The sequence below is a fragment of the Pungitius pungitius genome, chromosome 1, assembly GCF_949316345.1.
Source record: "Pungitius pungitius chromosome 1, fPunPun2.1, whole genome shotgun sequence".
NCBI classification, from domain to species: Eukaryota; Metazoa; Chordata; class Actinopteri; order Perciformes; family Gasterosteidae; genus Pungitius; species Pungitius pungitius.
This window is the reverse complement of record NC_084900.1, coordinates 17,503,553-17,524,733: the sequence shown is the minus strand read 5'-3', so window position 1 is coordinate 17,524,733 and position 21,181 is coordinate 17,503,553. Positions and strand designations below refer to the sequence as shown.

The 21,181-nt window shown below is 44.6% G+C and overlaps 1 protein-coding gene across 2 annotated transcripts in view; it reads left to right on the top strand.

Moving 5' to 3' along the window:
- The window catches only part of LOC119222557 (metabotropic glutamate receptor 4-like), a 119,428-nt gene that overhangs the window by 59,949 nt on the left and 38,298 nt on the right, over positions 1–21,181 (top strand). For both annotated transcript variants that reach the window (XM_037479299.2, XM_037479300.2), the window contains exon 3: positions 20,091–20,307. In XM_037479299.2, coding sequence (XP_037335196.1) covers positions 20,091–20,307 — 217 coding nt within the window. The remainder of the gene's footprint in view (positions 1–20,090; positions 20,308–21,181) is intronic.

The following is a 21,181-nucleotide window of genomic DNA, read 5'->3' as shown; positions in this document are numbered from 1 at the left end:
AAGAAAAATAGGAGCTCAGTTAGATGAGGAGCTCAAAATGGCGAAGTGGATCCTGAACAGCGAAGTTCAGCCTGGAGACATTCGACACATCCAGTCAGGATGATTCTGGATGGTTATTTCTGTGATGCTGTGAGGGATTAAAATGTGGGCTTGACAAACAGAGGTTTAATTAAAGCTCACTAAATACCCCCCAAAAAAACCTGCACCCTTCAATCCTTTGTTTTATCATCTAAAATGTGTGTTTACTCCTGTAATTAGATGAGTTCAAATAGCGTCAAATCTCTTACATGTTAATCCAGAGTCAGGTAATGGAATATCTTTATTTCACTTGAAAGCACACAACAGTAGAGAGCCTTTTTTTTTTTAAATAAACACTTGAAGCTGGAGTGTGGCACTCTTGCACGTCAACGTCAAAGCGCTGCCAAAGGCGGATTGAGCCGCCAGGGTGAGCGCTCCCTGCTCTGCTCGGGAGTCCTGCTGACTTTCATCGGACAAAGTTTGAAAGGAACTCAGAGTCCAGAAATAATCCACCGTTAATACGTTACAACGCTGTAATGTAGTTGTATGAGCAGATATGAACACTCCTATTGTGAAGTAGCCATCGCTTTTGCGCAATACAATAATATATGAGGTAATTGCTCACATTATTTAGCAAGAATTTATTTATTCATTCATAAACAACCATAAAAACCTCTTACTGAAACCATTACTGATGAATCTGGTGAGTAGATCGAGTTAAAATGTTTATTAATATGTTTGACGCGCTCCAAGTCAGCGAGGCCTATTGTTTTTAGATTCATCACTTTTGCAGAGATGTACTGAGAGACAAACTTAATAACAGAATACAATGAACCTGTAAGCTCCGTGACCTTGATGGCTGCCTCTTTGTGGCAGGTGCCATCGCGGCTGTTATTAATAGAATCGCTGCTGACTGCACTCAGGCGGGTCGTCTATGTCGGAGGGATTCAAAACGCTGCAAACTAATGGCTTTCATTTGGTTCTGACAGCTCGGTATTTGCAGGTCCCTCTCGAATTGATAGACTGAATCATTTGGAGCCATTTGTTTACTCGGCGTGTCTTGCGTGGGCCATTTTACCTCCGACCAACTGCTAAATATGAAAGCGGGAGACAGATATGCTCAATAGAATGAGTCGTACCGTTGAAGCCGATCCCTGTGAAATCATGCTCTATAACACTTGAAATGATGTTTCTCCCCAAACTCCCAAAGCGTTTCTGAGTCAAACATCAAACGAGCACGACACGTGAGCCTGTATCTGATGGGTCATCGAGTCGCGTGGCCGTCTCGGCCCGCAGGGTAAACCAATCAAATCCCCTGGCCGAGTCGTCCAGAGGGAGTTTGTGCACGATGGTAATCTGAGAGCGTCTCTGCTCAGACGTGATCGAACGGATCCAAACTGCGCCGAGGAAGAGGGGGGGGGGGGGTGGGAGGATCCAATTTAAACACTGAAGAAGACCCGGCAGGCAACAGCTGTGAGGAGACGGATCCATCAAAGATAACGCTGAGGGGTCTACGCCGTGTGTCCGGCAGGTTTTGCCATCATGGAGTCTGGCGCGTCAGGTGGCACGCGGAAACAGGAGCAACATGGGTAACCGGCAGGAGGCGCACCACGGAACACGAGATACGAGACCAACACCAGCCTCCCTTTGAGAGACACTTTTTTTCCTTCCCCACTTCTCCTTTTGTTCATGCAGACTTCAAAACGTCCTTCGGTGGAAGGCTCAAACGCTCCATGTGCAAAAAAACATTGGGCACATGTCAGCTCGTGCAACGTGCACACAGATGCTGACAGTGTAATTCAGGGAGTGGCGATGTCAAAGGGAAAAAAATATTTTTCCTGATTTCCCCCCCCAAAAGCTTCAATCCAACCATTCGAGTGAATGTGATTAACATGTTTCGTCTGCTGGAGGCAACAACTTCACAGATAATGTAGCTGCATAACAACAGTGCACATACGAAATATCTGATAACCACTGCGGCTCCACATGTGACAGTGTGCTACGGTGCGCTCGTGCCCCGGGGGGACATGGCGCCAAAGTGAGCCAGAAGTGACAGGAACACGGGAGCGCTTTGATAGCGCCTTGCACGTTGTGGGAGTAAACATGAGACGAACACAGTGAGATGTATTGAACCGAAAACAAAATAAATGAGCGCGCTTAAGCGGGGAATAATAAATGACCAACTCTTTTTATACAAGTGTCCCCTGATGTGAGGCCCGAGACGAGACGTCTCCGTTAAGATTGACACAACACACGCCGCCTGACGCAAGCAAAGGCAACACATGTTGGTGTGTTGCCTTTGCCCCGAAAAGGAACAAATAGAGGGGAAGAAAAAGAACACTGCACGCATTAAAAGATCGAGGTTTCCTTCTACCTCGTCCTAATGACAGATGCCAGCGCGAGTGGCACGCGGGATCCCGTGCCATTTGGCAGGGAGCGGGGCTGCCATACGCAAGCTGTGACATATTGTGACTGCACAGCGAAGAACGCGATTTACTGCCGCAACACAGCGGCGTGCGTTTCTGCTGAGCTGTCAGTGCGCGCAGTCCTCTCGTTACCACTGGAATTTATGTCGCCACGTAAATAATTAAAGAGCTGCGCTTTGTTCCGCAGCGTTAAAAGAATGCGGCGCCCGCGCCACAGCAGGAGCTCTGATTTCCCCTTATAGAAATGTGACCACTGTGATGTCCTGGAGGCTTCCTTCGGGTCCGGTCGGTTCGATGGGAGGGGCGGGGGGGGCAGGCGCCTGGCGGCAACCTGGGAAATTGGCAAAGTAGTAAAACGTATGGGACCGTGATGGATGGTTTGGAAGAAGGATGTGGGGTAATATTTTGGGAGGGGAAAATCTAATTTTCTCAAAGCTACCTTAAGGGAAAAATGAACTCAATCAAACATGAATGTAATCAAACACGCCATCGCTCTTTGCAGCTGCAGAGCTCTCTCTCTCTCTCTCATCACTCCATAAACAGAGACACATCAGCCAGAGCGGTGGAGGTCACTCAGGGTTTACATTAAACAAGTGCATGAGGGAACCACTTTATTGCTTCTGTCTGATCAAATAACACGTTTTATTTATTTATTTTTACTTTTACCGGCTAAAGGCTCACATTAACGTTGTGAGGGCTGCTTCATGAGATGGTGTGTCCTCTTTAATCAATTATTCATTTTTTTTTCACTGTAGGAACTAGCCGTTGGTAATATTCTTCAGGATGCTGAAGGAGGTATGGGCTGAATTGTTTATTTTGTCTGTGATGAAGTTTCAAAAGGGCACAAAGCCCAATCTGTGACACAGCGGGTAGAGAAAGCTTCTCGGGGAGAACAGAAGTGCTGTTTTCTATCACACTGATGTTTTATAGACAACCGAAAGCATAGCTGAGCCATGTCCACTGTCAATATCCTGTGACTGAAGTGCATGTTAAATATGGAATTATTCGGGTGCATGAAGGGACTAACAAAACTAGTTTGAGGTGACCATTGCTTTGCAAGTGAAAAACTAATTTCAGTCTGCTGTTTCAAAAATAAATGACTACTTGACTGGCCATCAACAGGCATGATGGATCAGATAATGTAACCTGGCAAAGTGGCTTAAATACTAGTTATATAATCATGAAACCAGACTTCAGTACAAAAGTACATCTTCCTTTCAATTGAACTCAATTTGTAGCCTTTCCTAGTAATTCTGCTGGGTTTAACCATCTATAATTATACAAGTGAGTTATATAAGTATAAGCCTATAATGTGTCTCTCTATATTCACTCTTTCCAAATGAGGAATATTCACATGCATGTGATGCTGCCACTAGAGTCAACATACCAGTCATGGAGCTCACGTTTTTTTTTTTTTTTTTTTTACTTCCACTGCAGGGACAAGGGCGGCACAATGAAAACAGATTTTTTTAAGAGAAGGATTTGCTCAAATTGCAATTCCCCTGAATGCTGCCGCATGATAAATAATGTTTACCAACGGCCAATTACCATATGAAGGGATATAACAAGCTGAAGTGCGGTAGTGCGGAATGAATAGGAGAGGAAAATGTTCCGAGGTTCACACAAAGGTCTCTTCCATTAAGGATCAACAAGTTATGAAAGACCGGCAGGATGAAAGGTTCGGATTTCTCGTGCACATTTCCTGTGTGCTGATGGAAACGTGTCAAAAGCCAAATTAATCCAAATGCAATGATTGCCTTGGCTTTCAACATTCATGAATAGTAACCCTGCTTTTAAAAATGACAGTCTGTGTCTCCCACACCTGTACGCCTCTTACCAAAAGTATGTGCTGAGTGTTTTTTGTAATCTCTGGCTGGAGCCTGGAAAATGCTCTGAATAACAGAGGACCATTGGTAGAGATCCCAACTCCACGGGAGGACTGGCGGTGCATTATTTCCTTTGCTCTCAGCGATCCCCCGTTTGCGTAGCGTCCATCTACTCCAGCAGAACCACGCATGGCCTGTATGAGCCTTTGCAGTATTCTAAGAATACGCTAAGGCTCCCTGTCAGTTCATTAACAAAAAAAGGGGCAAGAGCCGATGAAAGGAAAATCGCTCGTGGGAGAGGAAAAAACCTACACTAAATCAAAGAACAAAAACAAATCTATAATATAAACACTAGCTGAGGCGAGGAGTCACACGGTGGTTCCATGACATGGGACAAGACGAACTGGCACAGGACAAAGGGAGGCTCAGACAATATATGCACACACAGGGTAGGGGCACAGGTGGAAACAATCGGGGGCAGGGCAGACAATCAGACAGACACAGGAGGAAGGGGCAAGTTGCCTGACACAAGAGGAGGGTTAAATTTTCAAAATAAAACATGGACAAGACAGACACGAGACAACTTCACGAACATATTTTCCTGGACATGACACTCCCGTTGTGTGGGGCACATTTCATTTCATTTTATTGGATTCCTTGTGATTGTGTGAAAATGGCTGCTCCACGCAACAACGGTGTCTCAAATAAATCCCTCAATCAGACTACCCATCTCCTATCTGTGAACATGTTGCTTGATGCGTTGGTAATAATAATACGTTTTCCGACTTGTTGAACTAGAGGGCCGTCAGTTAAAGCAGCTCCAGTCACGCAGCGTGGGTACTGATAAGGCGAAGCGCTGACATTGAAGGTGATTGATTTCGGTTGGAAGAAAAGGTTGTGTTTAATGACTTGCAAGTGCTTCGTGCCCGCTTAGATCCATTCCAATCTCCGGCAGGTAAATATCAGACCCAACAGTTTAATCAAAGCGATTCAATTAGAGCTTTACTCCCCCTCTCAATGTTCTGTAAGGTAAAGACACAAGTCTCGGTACGTGATCACTGAGCTCTTCGGTATATTCGGATGACCCTGATTTTCTAACTGTGTCGACCCGACTTGTGCCGCACGGAAGGTTGAAGTAATGCGGGGCAACAGGCCCCCGGCTCCCGCTGGCAAAGCCTGAGACAAGCTCTCCAGCTTCTGCACGCCGGACTCCAAAGAGCAACTCTTGCTTAGACTTGCCCGTCATAAAAAAAAGTCACTGAATAACAAAGAAAATAAACACCTGAAAGACTAAAATAGACTCGCTGTCTGGCACCCTCGTTCATGTCAATCCCAGATTCCTGCCCTGACATGAAGGTGTATGGTTTTATTTAGTTAAGGACAGCGCAAAGGGCTCTGAGTGGCGATGTCGTCTACAGTTGTCGGTATTCTCTGCTGGCTTTACGGTCTTGGGTCGCTGAGACCTTCACACGTGTTACCGAGGGCCACAGGATCAGTCAAAGCACTCAAGCTGCTGCCCGGGAAAAGAAAGCGCCGAAAACTTGAAGCAATAACCTTTCTTTAGGGACCACTTCGGCCCTATTGTGCACACAGGCTACAGAGGTACTTAAGGAGACACTCATTTCACTCTTCTATTAACTGCCAGTACCCTTGTCTCCGTCCTCAAGTGCATTGATTTGTCACAGGAGCGGGGCCTCGTGCTAGGTTCAGAGTGAGAGCCGTTCCCAAACAAGAGGGGGATTGGCTAAATGAATCCAAAATGAAATGAATCACCCGAATACATGGTTCAGCAGGTTAAATGACTTGGAAGCTCTGGAGCTTCTTCCCATTGTCTTTTTTCTGAGCAATATTGGTCAAAAAGACGGTGTGTTGTATTGAAGTCTATGAGAAAAAGTCAATGCTGCTCACTCGACTTATTCCTAAAGTGAACCTTGTTCATAACGACCATAATGCAGAGTATACTTCAGGGCGGGCTTACCGCGATTGACAGGTCTCCGCAGCCGCCTCTACGTCACTCAGTTTGTACCTGCTCCATCCCAAAAGGACTCCTTTAGTCCACAATCAAAAGGAGTCACACACAGATATCACAAACTCTCCATCATACCATTGCTCTATTTATAAGCCTCCCCATACCCCAGCCCTGCTCTCCAGGGAGGTCATTAATCTGCCTCTCTGTCACTTCTGTGGCGCCCCACAAAAAGTCCATCAAAACTGGACTGCAGGCCGCTTATCTACAAGTATACATTTGCTCCACGAGAAATCATAGCCGCGTGTATTCTTGTGAGAAAAGAAGTCATTTAATTATCGCCTCATGAAGTGCTGTAAGAAGCCCATAAGACGGATGCCCCTATTTATTTATTGTTTGGTTTTCTTGTGGGTTAGTTTAAGACACAAATTAATTATTTCCAACAGAGTTTCACATTCATGCAGCAGTTCATAACTAACAGCTGTGTATAATAGGACAAAGCCAACTTATCTTAAGGGCTTATACACCTGAGACAATTCAACACTCCACAGTATTGATTTTACTTTTTCTTTTTAATATTCTTCATTACCTTCCAACGGTTCGAGTGTACAGAAGATATACGGGAGGGAACCAAGTTGACGACCAGATGCTCCCCCCGTGTCGATAAAATGTCCTCTAGATAAATGCGAGGCATTCTGTTACTCTGATAACCTCGGGCTGCTTCGTGTGTGGCGTTTCACTCCCAGCTCCTGTCCCGGCATTTATCAGGGGACTTCTATAGTAGGCCGACCCCTTGACCTGCACGGGGCTTATATATGGTGCTTTTCATTCCAGGCATAGTGCCACGGTGGCTGTGAAAGGTGTTTAATGAACTGTCTTGTAAGGAGAAGGTTGTGCTTGCCCATCAGCACTCAGCCGTCCTCCCCGTTTCTGCATCACTTTCTTATTTACAGCCATATCTCTGCTGCTTTTTGCTGAGCTCTGGAGTTTTCCCCAAATTGAAAAGCCCTGGAGGGGTGAATGGTCCATCTGTGAGACGATACATCATTTGTGGGGATTTGCATGTTACAGTATGAAAAGAAAAATGCATGGTGGGGGATACTTGCATCTTATCCACCTGAGGTTAAACAACTAATTTGTCGGTGCACAAAAAAATAGAAAGCTAGTGTTGATGTTGAAAGCTAAATTAGATAGATACAACATGACTTTCCTTATTGGTCTGTAACACAAGCCACTGGTCAACGACCCTTTATTTAGTGTTTAGAGGTTAGTGCTAACCATGAATGATATTGTACTTTTGTGTTTACAGAGTGCATTTTAAGTCAGGAGAACACTCAGGACATCCTAAAAAGGCAAATTAGCACGATGTATTTCTTGATGTGCTTTAAATGGCCTTGTTCCTCTCAGATAGTGAACATTTCTCCTTTAATATAATAAATAGCAATTGACAGTTTAAATGAAGGATATACATACATATATTTACTCACAGTATCCATTGGAGGCGCTCCTGTTCTGCCTACATTTGAAAGGAATCAGAGCTTCCCATTACGCTGATGGATGTACCAAGCCTGCTCAGTGACCAATACAATTATCTAGGGAGTGTCTCAAAGGTTAAAATGGTCAAATATCAGATTATGGGAGCCTTTGGTGTAAGGTTTACATCATCCAGTGCAGCTGAAAAACCCAGAGTCGACCCAGAGTGGTGACTTCAAAAGAGAATAAGATAAATTTGTTTGAATGAGGTCCAGACTGGAGCCACCGCTGATTGGAGTGTCCCAACCGACGTCAAACTAGTTTCCACATAACCAGCGAGGTACAAAGAGTCTAAAAGAGACACGAGACGCTATGAAGAACACAAAGGCGGTGAGCGATGCTGTGGACACCCGGTTAACGGCTTCTTCTCCAGCAGAGCCGTGGAAGGCCGCGCTTGTGTGTCAGAGACACTAACGCTGAGGAATTGACCACTTGAAGGTTACGGCTGGACAGAAAACAGGCTTTGCTCCTTGAGGGAGCCCTCCAACACCTCCAAACTGCGCGCTACACCCTGCAGGAAGAGCAGCGCTCTGCCGGGCACGTCGGCCACGGCTGCTGCTGCACGTGAATGAATCAACGCGTTCCCCCGTTAGCCAAGATGTGCCGCAATCACAAAAGCTAATTCCGACCACACAGGCTGTCTCGTAGCGCGCTAGGTCACCAACCTGAGCCCATGCACGCTACTTTCCCCCAGACCGACATCACATTTGTCTCTCCAGTTGAAGACGAGCCGTCGAAGCATGAAGGAGCGGATTTATGTGCTGAAAAGACAAAAACAAGGGGTTTTATTTTTACATAATAAAGTACTCGCACGTCTCCTAACGTAATCATCCGATTGGAACTCTACTTTATACCTTAAATGGCAGCAGTTTTATTTGTAGACATGGGGAAGGGAGGAAAATAACTTCATAAATATATAAGCACCACTCTATTGCTGAATAGCTTTGCGCTCTGAATCTGGGCTCCTTCCGGAACATTTAGGGAAGGATCGTGAAAAAGACAAACAGTTTACACCACCACTCATTTTATCTAGGCAAGAATTAAAAGTATGAGGGCTTTGTTTTTCAGCTGCATATTTCTTTAATATGTTCCACACTTTAACATGTCACATGCCTATGGGGATATATAGAAAAACAGCTAAACCCATATTGTGCCGATTTATTACTATCACAGAAACAGCATTTCCTGAAAAAACTACAAAAGGGTTTCATTTACTGCAGTGCAAAGCAAACACAATTAATGTAATGGTTTAAAGAGCAGGAAGTAGCCTGGAGTGAAGTGTTCCAACATTTACGGAACTGAATTTAATCAAAACGATGTTTGTTTCCTCGCACATTTAAAAGTTGCAGGCATGCGGTCCACATTAATCTTTAATGAGATCAGCGCTGAGAATATAGTGTCCTCATCTGTTACACCTGACCTCAATACCGTCTAATCCTGCAGGTAAAATGACTTAGTGAGTGATTTTAAGTCCTAAATGGAGGCTGCAGACGATCGAAAGACCTTGCGTGCTGTTTTTCTGCAGGTTCTCCTGAAGGCCCGATGCTCTTCTCCTTTCTTCAGCCTTTCGCTGGGTTTTACATTTCCCCGCATATATGCTTTTATCCAGTTGGTGTTAACGACTGAGCTCCAATTTCTTCACTTCACATCAATGACAAAGCTTGTTTACCTTGTTCACTTGGGACACATCTTAGAGTTACATCCTGGATTCAATTTTGCTTGCCTTTCTTGTTTGTCTTTGTGAAATAAACAGCTGGGTACCAGTGTTTCTGTCTGACCTCTATTTGTTTTTAGTGCTCCCTCTGAAATGAGCCTTTCTATTTCCCCCCTCGATTCCATTTCCCTCCGAGGGATCGCCGACACATTTTAGTTTTACCTTTACCCAGTTTGGAAGGTAAAAAACTGGTTGATCAAAGCATGTTGTGAAACTTAATGAATAGAAAATGCAGTTCTAGATCCACAAATACTTGAACCAATATCCATACTTTCTCCTCACGAGGCGAACACTAAGTTCATAGGAGTTTATTATTTAAATGAGAGCACGTCTAATGAGTTGGGAACATGTGGGAATTCAGATCTATTGTTTCTGTTTGGCAATTGAAAGGCATCTGATAACCTTTTAAAAAAGACAGAAGGGAAGTTTATTCAACGCTCTACACCTACTGAAGATGCCATAGCTGGAATTGCACTTTTACATTACATTACATGTCATTTAGCTGACGCTTTTATCCAAAGCGACGTACAATAAGTGCATTTCCACATAGAGATACAAACTCAGAAGACTAAGTAACAAGAAAGTACAATTTTCATCAAATAAGCATCTTCAAAACATGTTATAGAAAAGTGCCATTAAAAGTACAATTTAAGTGCTATCATTTGTTAGTGCTACGGTTTGCTAGTATTTTAGTCAAGGTAGAGTCTAAAGAGGTGTGTCTTGAGTTGTCGACGGAAGATGTAGCGGCTCTCTGCAGTCCTGATATCATCAGAGAGCTCATTCCACCATCTGGGAGCCAGGACAGCAAAGAGTCGCGATCTCGCTGAGTGCTTTTCTCTCAGTGAGGGAGGAACAAGCAGCTTAGCAGATACAGATCGGAGTGTGCGTGTTGGGATGTAGGGTTTCACCATGTCCTGGATGTAGACTGGTCCCGATCCATTCACAGCATGGTACGTCAGTACCAATGTTTTGAACTGGATGCAGGCATCGGGTAACCAATGAAGAGAACGGAGAAGTGGTGTGGGAGTATTTCGGAAGGTTGAAGACCAGTCGAGCTGCTGCATTCTGGATGAGCTGCAGTGGTCGTATGGCGGTACCTGGGAGACCCGCCAGCAGAGAGTTACAGTAGTCAAGGCGGGAGATGACAAGAGCCTGAATCAGTACCTGTGCCGCCTCCTGAGTGAGAAGGGGTCGTATTCTCCTGATGTTGTAGAGCGTGTATCTACAGGATCGTGTCGTCGCTGTGATGTTGGCAGTCAGGGAGAGTTGGGAGTCAAGTGTCACGCCGAGGTTCCTGGCACTCTGAGTGGGCGTTAACACGGAGTCGCTGAAGTTAACAGTCAGGTCCTGAGTGGGAGAGTTTTTTCCAGGGAAAAAAAGTAGTTCGGTCTTGTCGGGGTTGATCTTCATGTGATGAGCGGACATCCACTGGGAGATGTCAATCAGACATGCAGAGATCCGTGCCGCCACCTGAGTGTCCGAGGTCAGGGAAGGTGAGAATTAGTTGGGTGTCGTCGGCATAGCGAATGACGGAGCCAAGAGAGTTGGTGTAAATTGAGAAGAGGAGGGGACCCAGGACAGAGCCCTGAGGAACTCCAGTAGTAAGAGTACAAGGTTCCGACAGTGATCCTCTCCAAGTTACCCGGTAGGTGCGACCATCAAGGTAGGATGAGAGAAGAGAGAGCGCGGAACCTGTGACACCGAGTTCCTGAAGGGAACACTTGCGCGTGTGGTTTCATTAATTAACCCACATGGCCTGGCACAGTATCCCACTGCGTGCCAAATATACGTTTAGAGCCAGAAAAGTTTCCAAAAACACATCCAAGCTTCCGAACTCTCTCCTCTGGTCCTCGTGGTGCCTGATGTGTTTCCCTGAAGCAGGACGAGCAGCGGTGACAGAAAGGGGGAAGGACTAAATGAAACCTCAAGTGGCTCTCTGTTGGCCTCCTGCAGCCGAAAAAACGCATCTAAACTCCAGCCTCTTCAGGTGGTGATGTCTTTATCTCTTCTAGATTACATGAATGCTGTTGCTTAATAATTTATTTATGGGGTCCAGGCCTTCATATTAACAGATGGAATCATGTGTAGTGTATTTTGCAGCTGTCTGCCAGTGCATTTTAAAACCACCTCTAGAGGATGACACACTCACAACTTGTGAGGATCTACAAACAGGCGGATTTATAGACATTGTGCAGCTGTGTGAGTCTGTACTTTCCTTTTGGCATGTGCCAACAAGGTCGACAGATAGTCGACTTTACAACCACACACACACACATAAGTGTCATTGAGTAAGTGAGTGAAAAAGCTCACCATCACATTTGGACATTTGAAACTCCTAAGTTGATCAGACATTTGTCATATTGGCTTTCAGCGTGATTGCAGTGACCTCCTCCTCCCAGTAATAATGAGTATTGGGAGAACTAAATCAAAGCCCAATTAGAATGCTTTTATGAAAGGTAATGTAAGTGATGTTTGCATTGCGATATGACAGATTATGGAGGGACTTAATTCTGTCTAAGCTGCTTTTAACACCATTAAATCAATTTGTTTGATCAAAATAAAATACATGTTTTTTGTATTTCAATTGTTTTGTACAATCAACCACTATAGATTTAGAACTTAGATCAATAGAACCAATACATTTATTTTTTTGCTTTGTGTTACCCTGGAACCTCAGCGACAATGATGCCCGAGATCAAAGGTCACAGGATACATATGTATCCTTCCAGGAGCTGTAGAGATGTTTCAGTGTGTAACCCTGACCTAAAACAATACCTAATGCATTGACTTCTTCAAAACTAACATCGTGTGCAGCTACTCGGTATTTGTGACCATTTTATTGCTGGCCCCCAACCCCAAAACTGAATCAATGAATATTTTTTTTCTTTTGCTCTAAAAACTTGTTTTCTTCTGTGGATGGATCCAACTATTGCAAATTATGAAAAATAGTGTTTTAATGAGTTGGACCACAAAACGTCTCCTGTGGTCTGCTACCTTTCCAACAAAGAAATGTTACAATTTAGAATGGATTTCACGGTTAGTATGCAGGAGGAAATGAAGCTCGTTGTGAATGAGTGAATTATTTATTATTATTCTAAATATGCTATTTCCCATCAGGTTACGGTTTATGTTCAGGAAAATGTGATTTGATGTGAACTCATTATTTTTAATTCGCTCCATCCCCTCTGCCCATTATCACCAGTTCTAGCGATAGCACTGCTGTCCGTCAACACGCGTGCATCTCTACCTGATTCTGGCTACTGCCAGCGATGCAATGCAAAAATGTAATGAACTGGCTTGGGCTGGATTCTTTTTGGGTTATAAATCAGTGACACAGAAGAATGAATCAGGCATGTAATTATACAAAGAAACTGAACGGGCCTGGAGGGGGGGCACAACCTCTGCTGCAGCGTCGTTGGTTCAACGCTTGGCTGCCTCTGGCGAGGCTCGATCAAACACAACTGGCAGTGCTCATTGCTGTGAAGCATTGCAATGCATTTGATGTAAAAGATTTTAGAGAATTTTTTGATTCGTATGCAGGAACAGCAGCAGCCTGATGTACCGTAGATGGGTTTGTGGACCAATGACCTCATGATGTTGAAGACACTTTTAAAATTGGCCGCGATCGATGACTAACTGAATCTGACAAAGCGTGCAAGACTCTTTTAGAATATTCCCCGGAAATATTAAATCCATTCATATCCCAAGGCACTGTCGGCAGTTTCCCCCCTTTTCCATTCGCTGATGTCTCAGAACTATTGCAGTAGAAAATGTGTGTGGCTTTGGGAGAGGAGAAGAAGAGGGTACCAGCTCAGGGACATTGAATGCCAAAGAGATAACCGTTTTGTTAACCGCTGACTCCATCAGACATTCCACTTTAATCAATTATCAGTTGTGAATCTCCCAGAACTCTGATACCAGAGTGCTGGTCCCCATTCGATAAAACTATCACTCAAAACAAAGATAGCTTCTTCTGTCAATGCTTGACTACACACACAATGTGTTTTGTGCGGTTTAGATACTGGAATTCTAACTCACGGCTCTGATCCGATCAGCATATAATAAAACGGAGAGTAAATTGTTGATCCATAATGACAGATCCATATTCCTTTCCCTTTGTTATAGTTACCTATGGTCTTGATGACAACTTTAAAATTAACCTTCACCAAATATTCATTTTCCCCGAGCACAGCCTGAACGCATCATAACGAAACAGAATGGAAGGTAATGTTTCGTAAGCCGTTAGCTGCTAACGCTACTATCTCACGTTACTATCTCTCCGGTCAGTTTAATGTGTTATAATGGTGATTAAATATAACCAGAGGAAGGATCAGTCAAACATGAGAATTAATTACAACTTCCTTTCACATCTTCTGGTAAACAAGTACATTATTGTTAAAGCGATGATTCATTTATCAAAAATGCCACTTTGGTCAAATCTTCAAAACCCTCTCAACCTTTAGCTTGGATCATTTGCATGTTTAACGCCAGTGATAATTCAATTTGTAATGAGATAATTAATCACTGTTACCAGCGTCCAAATTAAGGATTAAAGAGTGTTCTTTTTTTCCAGAGGTTCCAGAAGACCTGAACAATGTATAAATGGCTGTTGGATACTGTGTGTGTGTGTGTGTATGTGTGTGTGCACGTGTGTGGGGGGGTCACATCACAGCCAGGGCTTTCACAGCAGTCCCATATTTTCACAGATCACGAAAAAAGGTGGAAGGTGGATGATCCACTAGGCTCAAACCAGATCCCATGCTCCTCCTGGTCCCCCTTGTCCCCCTGTCCCTCTGTCCTCACGCCCAAGAGCCCTTGAGTGAGACCCTGGAACCAGAGCAGCTCCTGATGACAAATAGCAACTTGTGTTTAAAATGTGAGGCGCGTTGTCCCTGACAGTGGAAGAGCGTGAAATAAGTGCACTCCGTTCACCATTAGGGTCCCTGCCTCATAGTTGACAAAGAGCCGCCAGTCTGAGCCATCACACTTTTGCCTGAAATTTTGAGCCTAGTTTTCTTGCAGTGGTTAATTGTGTACAGTCCTTTCTAATGGAAAATGAAGCTTTAAATGGCTTGTACTTTACACAACAATGAGGACTAGGAAATACATGTAACAGGGTGGTGATAAAAGCAGTAAGAGCACAGAGGGAAATTTTTTTTTTAATATTTTAAGCAGAAATGTGAAAAGGATGTTGAGCATTTTCTACCTAACTTGAACTTCTCTAAAACCCGTTTGCTGAGTCCCTCACAGTTCAGCTTGGCAGAAGAATCACAGAGTCTGTATTTACCAGCCGGCACATGGGAACATCTGCCATTACCAGAACCCCATAAACACTGCTGTCACACTTATGGATCCAAACAACGCGCGAGCCAAGAGCCGGGTGAGGAGAGCGAAGCGGCTCGGTGAAATGTGGCACATGGCACCCAGCCCTTATTGCTACATTTAGGAATTCTGAACGCTGCTGCCACTCAGTATTCAATCACCTTCAGTCATTTTCAGTCCCCGAGTGGATCGCTAAGTATAGAGAGCAGGAGGGAGGGATATTGGACGTGGCCTGGTCTGAGTTTCACTTAGCGCCGTGCTAACCTGTTGGAACGCAACCCTTAATGGCTCTGCTTTGCTTCCAGCCCATTGAGACACATACATGTGTCTCAATGGGCTGGAGTTCGGGCAGGAACCATGCAAATTATGAATGATTTTTTGATATTTTATTCATTATTTATATGGATCCTAAGCGCATTCAGTCCATTCTTTGGCAGTGAAGTGAGTGACTTTGCCAGCTCTCAATCTTACTGTTTTAAAACAACTATTTGAGTCCTTGTCCGTAACAGAGCGGTCACTTAAGTGAGATTTCGATCTCTCTCTCGATCGCCCTCTCTCTCTCTTTCTCTCTCTCTCTCTCTTTTTCACATCAACGAACACTGAACTTCAATCTACCGACAGTATTGATGTGCTTGTTCATATTTGACTGTCTAGGCTCTTCAAAAAAAGCTGTGTGGGTGAAGTATCTCCAATATGCAACTCAGCATCGTATAATTCCCTTCATGTCAGGGATCATCTGATACACTGTTCAGTAGTAGAAAATGTTCTTTACTCCTTCAGCTGCCAGAGAGATGAAGCCTGCGATCGCTTCACTCCACCCAAAGAAGTTAGTAGAAAGTTGGGCAGAGTCGCAGTTTTACTTTGTCAAGGAGGAAGGTCGATAGAAAGTATTGATAAGCCTATGGGTTGTTCTAGAAAAAAGGACAATATTAGACAATATAATAAATATATAATAGAGTTTATTTTTATTTAGGGACACCGGCTAATAGAGTAAGTAAATATAAAAGTCATTTGACTCTCTTTTTTAAATATAAAAGTGATTTGACTCTCTCCTTAAAATTTGAAAGTCATTTGACTCTCTACTTAAAATTTGAAAGTCATTTGACTCTCTACTTCAAATTTGAAAGTCATTTGACTCTCTACTTCAAATATAAAAGTCATTTGACTCTCTCCTTTATACGTCTGTGATAGAAGCTGTGTGACAGAGAGAAACAATCCCTCACGGCTACATGTAATCCAGCCAGAATCAGGGATTAGAGCTTGTACTAAAGCTGGTTATTGATTCATAACCACGTGACGGATTTCCGTCAGTGAGTGGCCTTGACACTGGGATAATCAAATACGAATGGAGGTCTGCATGCCTTTAGCAAAATATACATCTATCCGAATAAACAAGGTTGACTTTCCTGAGCTCAAATAAAGGCATTCACCAATCGCATTGTGTGGAACAGTATCCAATATTCCGACAACTCAGAAGCATGCGTGCTTCGGACCAAGATCACAAGCCTTCTCACTCCTTTATTAACCTTCAACAAAGAGCCCCACGGACCAGATGCACTCCTTCCATTCTCACCTTTCACAATAAGAGCCCGAGACATAGAAACCGCTGAACTGTGTACCAGAGGGAACTCAAATTCACTAACAGCATTTTGTCGAAAGGAAACTCCATAAATTAGCTCACAGCAATTCCTCCGCCTGCCTAGATCTCATTCAAACCTTTTATGAAAAATGGGGCAGCTGCTGCTGTCGCGAATTTGCATCCCAGGCAGAATGAAGAGTTTAGATGCATAATATTTGCAGCAGCTCCCCATTTTTGTATTGTTTATCCGAGGCCTTCAGAACTTCATACTACAAAAGGCTTTTGATTCGTAGGGGGAATATTCCAGTGCTGTGCAGGGAGGGGAAATATGAAGTTAGCCATGGGGAAACCTTGCAGAGACGGAGGTCAGATCCTTGGCCCGAGCATCTGTGTGGAGCTTGCAATTGTTCACTTTAGTCCCACCATATTGATCTCAGTAACAATGGGGCGAAAGACCTCAATGCACTCCGTGACTCAGCAGATTGGTTCAGCAGTTAGTCACAAACGCAACTTTTTGTCTTGGCAGAAACAAATTATCTTACCGACACAAACGCTGAAAAGAAGAAAAAGGACAAAAGAATTCTCTGCGACACAATAGTTCGATCAATCAGTACGGCAGGAGGAGCATTGTTTAACTCATACCTGGAGAAGCTCCCATTTCACAGCAGGTAGAAAGGTACCCGGAACGTGAAGGGGAGGTCGGCTAAACCGCTGTCAAATTAGGATTAAAACAAAAGGTTTTCCGTTGTCAGTTGTCATTTTAGTACAAATGGATGTGAACGTCCTGCTCCGCATTCCCCCCCAGTCCTCATCACTTCGGGGCCCAGGGTTCCTCATCTCAAGTCCCATTGATCATCTCATCTTCAGCCATCTCTCTCAAACTTCCTCCCTCTAGATATTTCTGTAGATAACCACGGCTACACGACCCCCTATAAACAGGACTTTGTCAAAACACTGGCTTCTTTCTAACTTAATTGTGCACAACGTAATGAATGCAGAACTTGTCTGAATTCAGTCTCTCCTGATCCAATTGCAGTCAATGCAAAACTTTGCCTTCCAGTTTGTTTTTTCACAGATGAAATATATACTGCTCCTAACATATTTGCAGGAAGTATTTAGCGGACTGTTTTCTGAGCCTGACTAAAGCTTTTGATTTCCCCCCCCCCCCAGAGCAAACAGTACAGATGTACAATATTTCTGTACACTTCTAATGAGCGTCATTACTCTTGCATTGACATGTTGCCAAATGAGCTCTGTGAGTTATTTAGAGCAAGCAATTTCAACATCAAATCTGCATCATCAATTAGCTTGAGACTCACATTACAGCAATTAAGCACATTTCCCAAGCCCATTAGCAATTAAATTGATTGGGGTGCGTTGGGGTGATTTAAGAAGTTCTATAAACTGGAAGGGGGGCGTGTCGTAGTGAACGGGTACACACTCTACTGTATGAAGTAGAGGGGCTCGCAAAGAAGAACATTTTACTGCCCACCCCGGTCTCTTTTGATTAGAGAGAGGCCTTTGCTGAGGAGTTTCATTCCCGACTCAAAAGGAGTGACTGCGTTCTATCAGAGGAAGCACACTGTTCGACACTATCGGCGTAGTCCAGTGAGCGGGAAAATCTCGCCAGCAAAAACACTCGATAAGCTCTGCCTGTCCCGCTTTGGGGACAGGAAGCTGAAATTGTGTGATTGTTGCAGCCGTGGAAAATCTCTCAGGTAGAAAAAAAGAGAAGGAGAAAAAAGCCGCTTATTTGGTAGATACAGGGCTCGACATGTCGCGGCGTCGCCACGGTACATGACAGGCATTAAATTAAAAAAACAAACAGAGAGCGAGTCGCAGGGCGATATTTTCAAATCAGGGGAAAACACATTTGCTTCATTTTGCTGACAAAAGATTTTCCAGAAAAAAAGTCATTCTCAAGCTAAAAAGTGACAAGAATGCAGAAAGTGGACGGAAGGTCGTATCATTCTGAACAGCGGCTGTAACGCGCGGTGATAACAGGACAGCGTTCACGTGAAGAGGAGCGTTCCCATCATGCAGCTGGGTGGCACAGAAAGGAACTGCCGGACTCCTTTCCGCTTCGACACACTTTGCAAAATGACTAAATATAACCACATCTAAGAGGGATAAATTCAAGGTGCATAACAAGCATGTGTTGCTGTGCTGCCGGGTTCCTTAGAACAGTGAAGCAGTCTAAAATGAGAAATTATTAACACCTTCGCAAAACACATCCCGCCTCCTGACGTCAAAGCAGTGCGTGAAGAAGAAAAAAAACATTGAGCGGGTTCACACTGTTAGTGGTGACGAGAGGGAGAGAAACAGGGAAAGAAGTTGGCAAACTTTGAGGGTAAGGGAAGGGGGGTTGTGGGGGGGGGTTAAGGTGTGCTTCACCTTGCTGCCGCCACCAGGTGTGTGGATCAACAAGCCGCCCGGGTCAGCGTCTCGGAGCTCCTCCCACAGGAAAGCGGCTCCGCCTCCAACATGGATGTCCGGCTGCGCTACTTTATTCAGATTTAATTACGAAAGGGCCGCATTTTGCACTCTGTAGGTAAAAAAAGAAGATGTTTTGATTGATTTCAAAGTGTGTTTCACTCTCTTAATCAGATTATATATGCCCCGCCCCCCTCTCAGTGATGATGCTCAGAAGGAGAAAATATTTGGCAAAATCCACAGAGTATCGCTGAGGTGCCATGACAAACAGCATTAGGAAAGGATGAGAAACATTTTATTCACGTGTGAGTCATGACTTAAGCCCTAATTATCTTTGTTGTTGCTCCACATCAAATTGTATTGAAAGAGTTCACAAAAAAAAAACTATGCCATACAAAGCAGCATTTTTCTTTTGTTTGAGTTCACTGTTCGTATTTTGTGATTTGAGTGTAAAATTGACACTTGATCCCTGAGATGGAGATGTGTTTAGAAGGCGTGAGGCCTAAGGTTTAACACCGAGCTGGACATGCTCATTTAAACCAGCTCTGTTCTGGCATGAAGCGGCCTCAGCAGACTCAGCCTTCTACATCAACCCTGGAGAGTGAGGAAAAAAGAAATTCACCAGCATGAAATGTATGTCCATATTTGAAGTTAGAGCATTAAACGCATTATTGAAGGTCATAAAATCTGGGCAGTTTACTTCTTAACGGTGCGCTGCAGAAACCATATGAAAATCACAGGATATATGATGACTATAAATCTGAAATAACTTGAGCAAGCAAAAAATTGAGATTTGATACCGACTAAAACCACTTTCCCTCTGAAGCAGGTATTTCAAGGCACGGCCTGCTAACAGAAAAATGAAACCTACTCATGGGCTCATTGTGGGAAAAGTCTCCTGCGACTTTCAGAAGCTGCCTCCGAACATCAGCGAAGCTGTTTTAACATCTCAATGTAATTCTTTAAGAAATATATGATTATGTTAATTGATATCTATATCAAGTTCATCTAAAGCTTTTGCGATCCCTCCGATCGGCCTGACTCTTCTATCAGAAACTGGAGGGGAAGGTGTATTTCAGCTTCAGCTGAGCCTCGTCAGGACTATTTAAAGCAGCAGAGGGGGGGGGGGGGCAACAACACCCAGCAGATGTTAGCTGTCGTATTACAGTCATGCGTTTTTACGGGAAGCTGCGGGAAGGAAGCGTCGCTGCCGAAGATGTTCGGCGTTCACACAAAGTGTAACACTTCCTCTCTCCTCCTCCCCCCCCCGTAGATCCCTCAGGTGAGCTACGCCTCCACAGCTCCGGAACTGAGCGATAACACCCGCTACGACTTCTTCTCTCGGGTGGTGCCCCCGGACACCTACCAGGCCCAGGCCATGGTGGACATCGTCAAAGCCATGCGCTGGAACTACGTCTCCACGGTGGCCTCGGAGGGGAACTACGGCGAAAGTGGCGTTGACGCGTTCATACAGAAGTCCCGAGAGGACGGTGAGTCTTTTCTCCCAACGTTTGTTTGGACGGATGCCGGAGGGGGTTCCCTGCTGTGGAGATCTTAAAACACCCGCGGGCGAGGCATGTAAACGCATCGATTCATCTGGGAAATGTTCATGATTTAGGTTGGTGGTGCATTGGATCTGACGAGGATGTGACAATCGGTGACAAACCATGACTTAAATTGGATGAACTGAATATGATGCAATAGCTCACTTAGCTGCAACTAGGAAAACAGGAGTCACTAGTTCTCTCCCTGTGGATGACGTCGAGTTCGCCTCAGCAGAATAAGGAATAAACAACTCTGTTGTGTGCAGCTAATCGCATTTCCCTGCTGTCCCGCTTCCGGCAGAAAAGTTCGTCTGATTTAGGTCAATAATGGCGATAATACAAGTAACTCTAATATCTTTCACAGGCCTAGGGCCTGAGGACTGCATTAAAAAAAGGGAGGGAACCTTTATTTAAACTAATGCTTGTTCAAACATCAGCCATGTGGTTAACCTTTCCATGAAATGTGACTCGCCTCTTCAGGGACGTATTTGTATCTGCTGGAGCACAGGAGCACGGAGGCGATGCAGCGTAGCATCGACGGTGTGAAGGTGAGGCTGGAGATCTGCCCCCCCTCCCCGAGCACCACCGTGCACTGCTGGGAACACACTCAGTTTTTCGCGGGGAGCAGCGGGCGGGCGCACGCTCAGCCCGACCCCTGACCCTTTGTGGAGCGGAGTGTAATCGCTACCGACGTGCCCAGTACTCTCTGTGCCACCGCGTCCCTTTCGTTCCTGCCAGCTATAAGCTGCAGCTCGTCAACGGTCGTCGTGGAGAGAGAGAGAGGCCTCCAATTTGTCCATTTGCCCCTGTATTAAGGGAG